Consider the following 11974-nt stretch of genomic DNA (forward strand, 5'->3'; position numbering starts at 1 on the left):
GACAGTGCACTGCATCCGTTGAGGACCCTGTGCCAACAGGCTTCCAGTACAATGGTCTATATTCAGGAGACACCTATACAGCACTGTGCTCACAGTAGGTGCCTTATACAGTGCTCCACACACAGAAGGCACCAAGTACAGCACTCTGAGCAGTAGATTTTATTTTGTTCCCTCAGTTTCAGGATGGAATGAGAGAGAAAGTGCATCTTACCTGACCCATACCAACTCCAAATCCCCCAGTGCCCTTGCTCCCAGGCCCCAGGCCCTTCCCCAACCCTACCTCCCAGGCTCCAGGCCCATCACCCCCAAAAGCCCTCCAGGATTTCACCTACCCTCTTTATCATCCTCTCCGGAATTTATTCCTCTTCTGACCCCACCCATAATGTCGAACCAGAGATTGAGAGACTACAGCCTGTGGACAGCCACCTATACATAGGACTGGTTTCCCCCAGAATGACCCTGGCCCTTCCCACAAGCAGGACCAATGGCCCCAAGGGCAGCTCCTGCTAAACCACCCTCAGACCACTCACTGACTGGTGGGTACCATGGCCAGAGACACAGGAGCACTGGTGAGGCAAAGACACAGAGGGGGCGATGGAGATTTAATGTGGGTACACCTAGTGGAAGCCACACAGAAAGGAAAGAAGAGGGGCCTTGGTGGAGTGGACCTATGGAAAGCTGAAATCTCCATTGTGAGGGCTCAGATTCTCTCAGATTGGCCTGGTCCCACAACTCAGAACCTGGTCTCAGGTGCACGAATGGATTTGGAGCATACTGGCCCATGGCTGTGGCCGTGCTCCACATCTGGGAGGCAGAACCCTGGAGGCTCAGCCATCTTCGTGTTGCCAGTCCACTCAGAAAGGCAGAGAGTGGCGATATAAGGGCGATATAAGCGATATAAGGTCCATTGGATGCGGTGACTGTGTGCCGTACCGACGGAATAGGTCAGTAACTCTGGAGAGGCAGACAGGTAAGTCTCGCTCACACAGTGAACACACATATATCCAGATACACACCTAGGAACATGTACACACACATGTACACACGCAAACTCACACACTCTCCCAGATCAGCTCTGGGGCCATGTGGACAGCATCTCCCAAGAGACCTGCCCCAAACCCTCCTGGAAGTGACAAGGCCAGTGACGGTCTCAGAGACCAGAGGGGCAGAATCCAGGGATTCTAGATTTGCCCAACCAGCACAGCCTCTAGGGGTTCTGTTTATCATGGAGTCCCTCCACTATGCAGACCCATCCCTGCTGTTTCCTCCAAGGGAGAAAGAATGAAAAGGTCCTGGGTTCGTGGACAGGACTGCCCACGGCCAGGCCCAGCTACAGGAAGAATGGTGGGAGTCAGATACCTACTCTGTGAAATTTAGAGAAGGACAAGATCCTTGCTTTTGTAAGCTTCCAGCCTAACGGGGACTAGACCAGACAGGGTGACAGAGAGAACTATCTGGGCCCCTTGACCACTTTGGACAGCTGAGACCCCAGTATCACAGCACAGCTGAGAGTTGGCCCCCAGAAGAAGGTCCCTCGATCAGAGGTGAGGTCGAGGGAAATGGGCAAGTTTGGGCGAAAGAGTGATGGTGAATGGTGGATAAGGCGAACAGATATTGACCTTCCACCCTAGCCCTTGCCCAGACATCGATATGTGCATCTGGTTGAACGCTGAAAAATGGCAATCACTGAGAAGTAGTTTATGTTTTCAGGTGTTCCGTATAACTAGGGATTTGGGGTTGTCTCCCAAATCCCCCAGGTCCAAGAAACGTAGATATAGAGCCTCATTACAGAGTTCAGTCTCCTGTAATGTAACAGACAGCCTAATCTGTTCAGCATCAATTTTCCTGTTTTCTCTCAAATCCAGCTTACTCAGGTAAAGGGCAGCAGTGGCTCCTTTATTTGCTGCTCCTGGTTCTGTAGCTGGTTGCTGTAGGAGGGCAGGGGGAACCTGCTATCACACTGTGTCCAACCTGTTTGCTTCATAGCTACCCCAGTGCTTAGAACAGTGCTTGGCACATAATAAGCATTTAACAAGTACCATAATAATAGTTATTATCAGTACAGCACAGGTGTCCTATACCTCAGGCCTTTCTCTGATGCTCCGAGCACCTTTGCTCCTGAGTAGTGGATCTGGATGTGATGAGCCCTCCCCACTCTCTTCCTCCTTGCAGGCATCCTTCAGAAAGAAAGGGTGTCCTCCCTGGCAAAATACCCCAGGCTGGGCCATACCTAAAGGAGGCAAGGCAAGGGCCAGGGTGAGGATGTGAAAAAGAGACCAAGGCCAATAGACCCCAAGTCAGGGTCACCTGGAGTCCTAGACCCGCTCACCCCATGTGTCTTAGAGAGATCAGCACTGAATCAGCTGAATCAATCAGCACTGAAAACACTCAAAGCAGGGATTTCCGGTTGGTTAATTCTGTCCCTCCATGTCCCCCACTAGAATCCTTGCCTCCTTTTAAGCTCAGCACTTGTACGGTGCCATACATACTGGTGTGGACGCTTCCCTCGGGAGCACAGCTCCTTGTCGGCTAAGGTCCCAGGCCAGAAAGCTGGAGAGGCAGGGAGGCAGGTAGTCCAGGAGGGCTTTTTGTTGGAAGGAAGATCCCGAGCTGCTTCTGTCCCTCCCTAGGAGACGGGCTTTGGAGGACCATGACTCAGGGTGTACCCCGGGGAGGATGGAGGGCACGCCTAGCTGCATATCCCAGTGGCCCTGCACCATGGTAAATAATCCCAGGGATTGAACCGCGCTCTAAATCTTCCCGCTATCCAGGAAGGTGACGCTCCGGGGAAGACAGTAGATTCTAGCCTGCAATGGCAGCGGTGGTGATTGTTGATCCGACTGGACAGGTTAGTAATGCTGGGGTGGCAGGTGGAAGGGACTCTCTCAGACACTTGGGCACACGCATCTCCCCTCCCCAAAACCCACACATAGACAAAACACACACATGCATACACATTTGCACATTGTATATGCATGCACACACATGTATCCAACCGAAGTTTGGGGGCAATGGGTGGACTGGATCTTTCCATTACCCCTATGAACACTATCCAACAGCAGCTCAGCATACTCACACTGGGTCACTTGAGTCGGTCGGTAGTGGTATTTGTGAGTTCTAACTCGGTGCCAGGCATTATGTTAAGTGCTGTGGCGAGTGACAATTAGCCTGCGTTGCCATGGCCTCTGCCCCAACGGGACTCACCCCATATGAAGGGAAGCAAAAACCCCATGGAACAGTAAGAGAAAATGTGAACAACAAGGAGATACAACAGCAAGAGCAAATTTGAAAATCAAGGAAGGTTACTGCAGTGAAGAGCTTAGCAAACCTAGCAGGGGCTGCTACTCTGGCTCTTGCCCACTCCAAGCAAATGTGCTAAAACCACACAGGATCCCAGGAGCATCAGGACACCAGGTGTGGGTGGCATAACGTAGCCAGCCTGCCAGAGGTGGTGGGGCTGGTTCAGAGACCTGGTGAGCCTCGGTCCATCCAGCTCAGTTAAAAATAATAATGGTATTTGTTAAGCGATTGCTATTCATTCAACCATATTTATTGAGTGCTTACTGTGTGCAGAGCACTGTACTAAGCGCTTGGGAAGTACAAGTTGGCAACATATAGAGACGGTCCCTACCGAACAGTGGGCTCACAGTCTAGAAGAATGTTCCAGGCACTGTACTAAATGCTGGGGTAGACACAAGCTAATCAGATTGGACATAGTCCCTGGCCCAGATGAGGCTCACAGTCTTAATCCCCATTTTACAAATGAGGTACGGGAGGCACAGAGAAGTTAAGTGATTTGCCCAAGATCACACAACAGATAGGTAGCAGAATTGGGTTTAGCATCCAGCTCCTTCTGATTCCCAGGCCCATGCTCCATTCTCTAGGGAATGCTGTTTCTCATAAGCAGCAGTTGGCACAGCCTAGAAGCATAGAGTGGTGTTTTAGGGGCCTTATGTCTCTTCTTCTTCCTTCCCTCTGCCTCAGTTTCCCCACTTGAGAAACTCTAGACTCCCGGAATCTGGAGTTGGAGGAATAAACTTTCATTCATTGATTCAATGCTTTCATTCAATCATATTTAAAAGCACTGTACTAAGCCCTTTGAAGAATACAATACAACGACGAATAGACATTTTCTCTGTCCACAGTGAGCTCACAGCCTACAGGGTGAGACAGACATTAATATACATAAATAAAGAAATGAATACATACATAAATTATATATATACATATGTGCTCTGGGACTGCGAGGTAAGATGAATGAAGAGAGCAAGTCAGGGTGATGCAGAAGGGAATGGGAGAGGAGGGCTTAGTCAGGGAGATCTTCTTGGAGGAGATGTTCCTTCAATTATATTTTGAAGTGGGGAAGAGCAGTTATCCATCTGATTTGAAGAGGGAGGCCGACCCCAGGCCAGAGCAGGATGTGGTGAGAGGTCAGCAGTGAGAAAAAGATCATGATAGAGTGAGAAGGCTAGCATTAGAGGAACCAAGTGTACAGATTGGGTTGTAGTAGGAAAGTAGTGAGGTGATGGAGAAGGGGCGACGTGACTGAATTCTTTAAAGCCAATGGTGAGGAGTTTTTGTTTGATGTGTAGGTGGAAGAGCAAACATTGGAGTATTTTGAGGAGCGGGGTGACATGTCCTGAACGTTTTTCTTGAAAAAATGATCTGGGTTGCAGAGAGGAGTATGGATGGGAGTGGGATATTTTTAAGGAGGGGAGTAAGATGCACAGAGCATTTCTGTACAAAGATAATCCTGACAGCAGAGTGAAGTATAGACTGAAGCGAGGAGAGACAGGAGGATGGGAGATCAGAGAGGAGGCTGATGCAGTAATCCTTTCGAGATAAGATGAGAAATTGAATCAGCAAGGTAGCGGTTTGGATGGAGAGGAAAGGGCGGATCTTGGCGATGTTGTGGAAGTGAGACTGGCAGGTTTTGGTGATGGACTGGATATGTGGGGTGAAGGAGCGAGCAGGGTTGAGGATGACACCAAGGTTGCGGGCTTGTGAGAAGGGAAGGATGGTAGTGCCGTCTACAGTGATGGGAAAGTCAGGGAGAGAGCAGGGTTTGGGAGTTCAGTCTTGGACATATTGAGTTTTAGATGGCGGGCAGACATCCAGATGGAGATGTTTTGAACGCAGGAGGAGACACGAGCCTGAAGGGAGAGGGAGAGAGCAGGGTCAGAGATGTAGATTTGGGTGTCGTCAGCTTAGAGATGATAGTTGAAGCCGTGGGGGCGAATGAGTTCACCAAGGGAGTGAATGTAGATAGATAACAGAAGGGGACCAAGAACTGACCCTCTAGGAATGCCTACGGTAAGGGGATGGGAGGGGGAAGAGGAGCCTGCAAAGGAGACTGAGAATGAACGGCCGGAGAGTTAAGAGAAGAACGAGGAGAGGACGGAGTCTGTAAAGCCAAGGTTGGATAGCGTGTTAAGGAGAAGGGGGTGATCCACAATGTCGAAAGCAGCTGAGAGGTCGAGGAGGATTAGGATAGAGTAGAAGCCATTGGAGCTGGCAAGAAGGTCATTGGTGACCTTTGAAAGGGTAGCTTCGGTAGAGTGGATGGGATGTAAGCCAGACTGTAGGGGGTCAAGGAGAGAGTTGGCGTTGAGGAATGTGAAGCAGCGAGTGTAGACGACTCGTTTGGAAAGGAAGGGTAGGAGTGAGATAGGGCGATAACTTGAGGTGGCATCAAGAGAGGCCTTTTCCTAGGATGGGGGATGAATGGGCATGTTTGAAGGCAGAGGGAAAGGAACCAGTGGAGAGTGAGTAGTTGAAGATGGAAGCTAAGGAGGGGAGGAGGGAAGTATCTAAAGAAGGAGTTCAAAGTACTCATTCTGGAAGTATCTAGTTCACCTCAGCTTGGGTGAGCGAGGAGATTGGGAAGACTTGGAGGGATCTGAAGAGAAATGGGAGATCTGGGAAAATCGTGAAGATTAGGAATACCTGGGAAACTGTGGGACTACGGAGACCTGGGCAAATTGGGAAAAACGGGAGATACTAGGGAGATTTGGGGAGACTGGGGAAATCGTCCCAGCAGAGTGGAGCAGAGAACGTGACAGAAGAGGGACTGGGGGGGAGCCAAGTTCGCCGTTGTCCATGTCATGTGGTTACCCTGGGCGCTCAGTCCCCATCCCCGTTGGACATGGTTGGGCTGGCACTACCACGGGGCTGAGGACAGATGGCACTGCCCAGTGTCTGGAACCACTTAGACTAGCCACCCTCTAAAAAGCTCCAGGGGCAGCTGGGAGGGAAGAATTGCTGCCCCATGAATGGACAGAACATTTGCAGCTTCCCATCCACTTGGCCCCAAGTCCTAGTTTGAAGGCTGAATTCTTGTGCCCATGTGCTGCCATGCTCTGCTGGCTGCTGGGAAAATCTGATCAAGAGGGTCCATGGGGAGCAGAAGGAGCAGGGGATGAGACATGAGGCCTACAAATCCCTGGTTCCCCTTCAGGAAACCCAACTCCTCAGAGAAGGCTCCATTAACTCCCAATCAATCAACAATCAGTCAATCATTCCATATTATTTATTGAGCAGTTACTCCATATAGAGCAGTGTACTAAGGACCTGGGAGACTAAAACTGAGTTGGTAGACCTGTTCCTTGGCCACAATTAACTTTCCATCTATAGAAGGAGGCAGACATTATAATAAATTAAAGATAGGGGAAATTACTAGTAAAGTATAATGATATTCACATACGTGCTGTGGGACTAGGGTGAGTATCACAGTGCTTAAGGTGCTTATCAGGCAGAAACTCCTCACCCTCGGCTTCAAGGCTCTCTATCACCTCGCCCCCTCCTACCTCACCTCCCTTCTCTCCTTCTACAGCCCACCCCGCACCCTCCACTCCTCTGCCACTAACGTCCTCACCGCGCCTCGTTCTCACCTGTCCCACCGTCAACCCCCGGCCCACATCATCCCCCTGGCCTGGAATGCCCTCCCTCCCCACATCCGCCAATCTAGCTCTCTTCCTCCCTTCAAGGCCCTACTGAGAGCTCACCTCCTCCAGGAGGCCTTCCCATACTGAGCCCCCTCCTTCCTCTCCCCCTCTTCCCCCCCTCCATCCCCCCACCTTACCGCTTTCCCTTCCCCACAGCACCTGTCTATATGTATATATGTTTGTACGTATTTATTACTCTATTTATTTATTTATTTTACTTGTACGTGTCTATTCTATTTATTTTATTTTGTTAATATGTTTTGTTTTGTTCTCTGTCTCCCCCTTCTAGACTGTGAACCCACTGTTGGGTAGGGACCGTCTCCATATGTTGCCAACTTGTACTTCCCAAGCTCTTAGTACAGTGCTCTGCACACAGTAAGCACTCAATAACTACGATTTTTTGATTGATTGATTAAGGTGTACACAGCAAAGTGCCTAGATGACAAAGAAGAGAGGGCAGATAGCAGAAATGAGGGCTTGGTCAGGGACGACCTTCTGGAGGAGATGTGATTTTAGGAGGGTTTTGAAAATTGGAGAAAGTGGTGGACTGTCTAATATAAAGTGAGAGGGTGTTCCCAGTCAGAAGAAGGAGAATATGGACAATGGTCGGTGGTGGGATACCTGAGACCGAGGTACAGGAAGTTTGTTGGTGTTAGAGGAGCAGAGAGTGTGGATTGGGTTGTAAAAGAAAATCAGACAGTTAAGTCAAGGGTAATACCAAAGGTATGGGACAGGGAGGGTGGTGGTACTGTCTACAGTTGGAGTTGGAAGACAAGGAGCATTGTTTTGCACACATTAAATCTGAGTTATCCTGAAGACAGGAGGAAATGTGAGAATACCAAGAAGGATAGAGATCAGGACTGGAGATGTAGATTTGGGAATCATCCACATAGGGATGGAATTGAAGCTGTGAGAGTGAATGAGTTCTCCAAGAGAATGTGAGTAGCTGAAGAAGAGAAGGGAATCCAAGACTGATCCTTGAAGCACCCTCACAGTTAAAGAGTGGGAGGCAGAGGAGAAGCCTGTGAAAGAGACTAAGAAGGAGCTACCAGAGAGATAGGAGGAGAACCTGGAAAGGACCTTGTCAGTGAAGCCAAGGTTGGATGTTTCTGGAATACTGGGTGAAGGACAGTGTTGAAGGTAGCAGAAAGGTCGTGGAAGATTCGGAAGGAATAGACGCCTCAGGATTTGGCAAGAAGAAGGTCATTGGTGACCTTAGAGAGAGTCCCATGATGAGTTGACAGAATGGGGCAGGTGGAAATCAATTAGGGAACGTTTTCTGGAGGAGCTAATCTTTTAAAGGGATCTTTGAATGACCTGAGTCCCCCAGACCACGGCTTAGCCAGCTCAGGATGTTGTCTCTGACAGGACTGCCAGGATGCTGGGAGGTACCATGTGCTGCTGTCTTCCTGGACACCAGCCTTCAAACTTAGGGGTGGACCACCCCAGTACCCTCTCCGTCCCATCTCCATCCCTGACTCTCCTTCCAGTGATTCAACACAATCCATACAAACCCCTTATCTCTCTCACTCCACCTCTGAGACTCCTCCAGTGACCCAGTAAGGACCATCCAGCACTTCTGACTCACCCAACTACCTGTGCAGTGAAATGACCACGTGGTCCCAGGAAGTTTGTATAGCTAAATGGATGTGAAGTTCCTAAAGGATGAAGGTGTGTGTGTGTGTGTGTGTGTGTGTGTGTGTGTGTGTGTGTGTGTGTGTGTGTGTGTGTTGGTGAGGGGCGTGGTGCACTTCCCCTCTTTGCCGCCTGCCCACCATCAGGATTTCTTCACCCTTGGGGCAAAATCTGTTTCCCATGCCCCTTCTCTCCAATTGTTTCCTGTACCTCTTTCCTCTAGTTTTTTCCAGTGCCCATTAGCCTTAGTTGTTTCTGGTGCCCCTGCCCCTCCAGCTGTTTACTGTGACCATGCCTCTCTAGATCTGTTTCTCGTGCTGCTTGCCCTCCAGCTCTATCATTTCCCCATAGGGACAAGAAACCAGACCAGTGGCTCTACATTCACGTTCCAAAATATCGCCAACGCTGGGCAGCAGCAGCTCCTCTTTGTGCTCTTCCTGGGTCTGTACCTGATCACCGTGGTGGGGAACCTGCTCAGTGTCCTGTTCATCCGGACAGACTACCGCCTCCAATCAATCAACCAATCAATCGTATTTATTGAGCGTTTACTGTGTGCAAAGCACTGTACTAAGCGCTTGGGAAGTACAAGTTGGCAACATATAGAGACAGTCCCTACCCAACAGTGGGCTCACAGTCTAAAAGGGGGAGACAGAGAACAAAACCATACATACTAACAAAATAAAATAAATAGAATAGATATGTACAAGTAAAATAAATAAATAAATAGAGTAATAAATACGTACAAACATATATACAAATATACAGGTGCTGTGGGGAAGAGAAGGAGGTAAGATGAGGGGGATGGAGAGGGGGATGAGGGGGAGAGGAAGGAAAGGGCTCAGTCTGGGAAGGCCTCCTGGAGGAGGTGAGCTCTCAGTAGGGCCTTGAAGGGAGGAAGAGAGCTAGCTTGGCAGATGGGCAGAGGGAGGGCATTCCGGGCGCGGTGGAGGACGTGGGACGAGGGTCGATGGCGGGACAGGAGGGAACGAGGTACGGTGAGGAGATTAGCGACAGAGGAGCGGAGGGTGCGGGGTGGGCTGTAGAAGGAGAGAAGGGAGGTGAGGTAGGAAGGGGCGAGGTGATGGAGAGCCTTGAAGCCCAGGGTGAGGAGTTTCTGCCTGATGCGCAGATTGATTGGTAGCCACTGGAGATTTTTGAGGAGGGGAGTAACATGCCCAGAGCGTTTCTGGACAAAGACAATCCGGGCAGCAGCATGAAGTATGGATTGAAGTGGGGAGAGACAAGAGGATGGGAGATCAGAGAAAAGGCTGATGCAGTAGTCCAGACGGGATAGGATAAGAGCTTGAACGAGCAGGGTAGCGGTATGGATGGAGAGAAAAGGGCGGATCTTGGCAATGTTGTGGAGCTGAAACCCGCAGGTTTTGTTGACGGCTTGGATTTGAGGGGTGAATGAGAGAGCGAAGTCGAGGATGACACCAAGGTTGCGGGCTTGTGAGACGGGAAGGATGGTAGTGCCGTCAACAGAGATGGGAATGTCAGGGAGAGGGCAGGGTTTGGGAGGGAAGACAAGGAGTTCATTCTTGGATATGTTGAGTTTTAGGTGGTGGGCAGACATCCAGATGGAGATGTCCTGAAGTCAGGAGGAGATGCGAGCCTGGAGAGAGGGGGAGAGAGCAGGGGCAGAGATGTAGATCTGGGTGTCATCAGCATAGAGATGATAGTTGAAGCCGTGGGAGCGAATGAGGTCACCAAGGGAGTGCGTGTAGATCGTGAACAGAAGGGGACAAAACACTGAACCTTGGGGAACCCCCACAGTAAGGGGATGGCATGGGGAGGAGGAACCTGCAAAAGAGACTCCCCCACGTACTTCTTCCTCGCCAACCTGTCCCTGATGGACATCGTCTTCTCCTCTACCACTGTGCCCAGACTGCTGGGAATGCTTTTCACTGGACACCAGGATGTTTCTTACAGTGGCTGCCTGGCCCAGCTGTATTTCTCCATTGCCTTTGGGGTCACAGAGAACTTCCTCCTGGCAGTGATGGCCTATGATCACTACTTGGCCATCTACAGTTTGCTGCGTTATTCGGTGGTCATGAGCCCTCACCGTTGTGTCTTGCTGGTGGTTGTCTGCTGGCTGGTCTCTCACCTCCACTCCCTGCTTCACTCCCTCCTGATGACCCAGATGACCTTCTGTCCCTTCTCTGAAATTCCTCTCTTCTTCTTTGAAGTCTTCCCCCTTCTGAAGATCTCCTGCTCCGATTCCCACATCAACCTCCTTGTGGTGTACACAGAAGCGGCCGCCATAGTCCTGTATATATGTTTGTACGTATTTATTACTCTATTTATTTATTTATTTATTTTATTTGTACATATTTAGTCTATTTATTTTATTTGTTAATATGTTTTGTTTTGTTGTCTGTCTACCCCTTCTAGACTTTGAGCCCACTCTTGGGTAGGGACTGTCTCTAATTGTTGCCAACCTGTCCTTCCCAAGCGCTTAGTACAGTGTTCTGCACACAGTAAGCGCTCAATAAATACGATTGAATGAATGAATGAATGAATGAATAGTCAACAGTGCCCCTCTGATCGTCCTGACCTCCTACGCCCACATTATCCCCGCTGTTCTGCGGCTGCCCTCGGCCCATGGGAAGTGCAAGGCCTTCTCCACCTGCAGTTCTCACCTGGCTGCAGTCTGGATCTTCTGTGGCACCGTCATTTGGGTCTACTTCCAGCCGTCATCCAGCTTCTCCTCTGAGCCGGACACCATTGCCACAGTCATTTACACAATGATCACCCCGCTCCTGAACCCCTTAATCTACAGCCTGCGTAACAGAGACCTACACCAGGCCTTGAGGTCTTGGCCCTGTGCCTTCAGATCCTGAATCCCTGGCCTTGGTCCCCAGCATCCTGAGACCCCAGCCCTATGTTACCGGACCAGGCGACATGGGCCCAGTGCCTCCAAACCCAGTCCTTCACCCCCAGTCTGTGCCCTCGACCCTACATATCCAATCCTGCGCCCTCAACCTTGTGCCCTCAGACCCTGTGACTCTAGCTCTGTGTCCCCTGCTTTGCACACCAAACCTTGTGCCCCAACTCTGCATCCCTGGACCCTGTAGTCCCTGATCTTGGCTGCCGGGTCATTGATCAGGGAGCCCCAATCGAAGACCAGGAGCTTGGATCATGATCCCCCCCAGGAAAGCTACCTGATTTGTCTCTGACATTTGTATTGACAAACATGCTCCTCCCAGCCCTTGCGCCCACATTCTGACAGGTCATCACTGACCAGGAAATATCCTGGATGGTGGGACAGCGGTGGGCACAGGACAGGAATTGTAGTCCCGAATGGGAAGTTGGGTGGCGTTGCTACAGCTGATAGCCACAGGGTTTGGAAGCCTGCAGCCCACGAATATGGTCTTCCCCACCCTCTCCACCCT

The 11974-nt window shown here is 50.3% G+C and overlaps 1 protein-coding gene across 1 annotated transcript; it reads left to right on the top strand.

Annotated features, from left to right (window-relative positions):
• The first annotated feature begins 8587 nt into the window (after positions 1 to 8587).
• On the top strand, positions 8588 to 11422 carry LOC119921380 (olfactory receptor 1Q1-like). The gene is made up of 4 exons (XM_038741634.1): positions 8588 to 8615; positions 8856 to 9083; positions 10559 to 10845; positions 11192 to 11422. The coding sequence occupies exons 1-4, from the start codon at positions 8588 to 8590 to the stop codon at positions 11420 to 11422; spliced, it is 774 nt and encodes a 257-aa protein (XP_038597562.1).
• The last annotated feature ends 552 nt before the right edge of the window (positions 11423 to 11974 follow it).

Source organism: Tachyglossus aculeatus (genome assembly GCF_015852505.1).
Source record: "Tachyglossus aculeatus isolate mTacAcu1 chromosome 12 unlocalized genomic scaffold, mTacAcu1.pri SUPER_6_unloc_2, whole genome shotgun sequence".
NCBI classification, from domain to species: domain Eukaryota; kingdom Metazoa; phylum Chordata; class Mammalia; order Monotremata; family Tachyglossidae; genus Tachyglossus; species Tachyglossus aculeatus.

Coding starts and splice junctions, on each gene's coding strand:
- LOC119921380 (XM_038741634.1), top strand. CDS start 8,588: ATGGATGTGAAGTTCCTAAAGGATGAAG. Junction 8,616..8,855: donor GAAGTTCCTAAAGGATGAAG/GTGTGTGTGTGT, acceptor CTGCCCCTCCAG/CTGTTTACTGTGACCATGCC. Junction 10,846..11,191: donor ACACAGAAGCGGCCGCCATA/GTCCTGTATATA, acceptor GCCCATGGGAAG/TGCAAGGCCTTCTCCACCTG.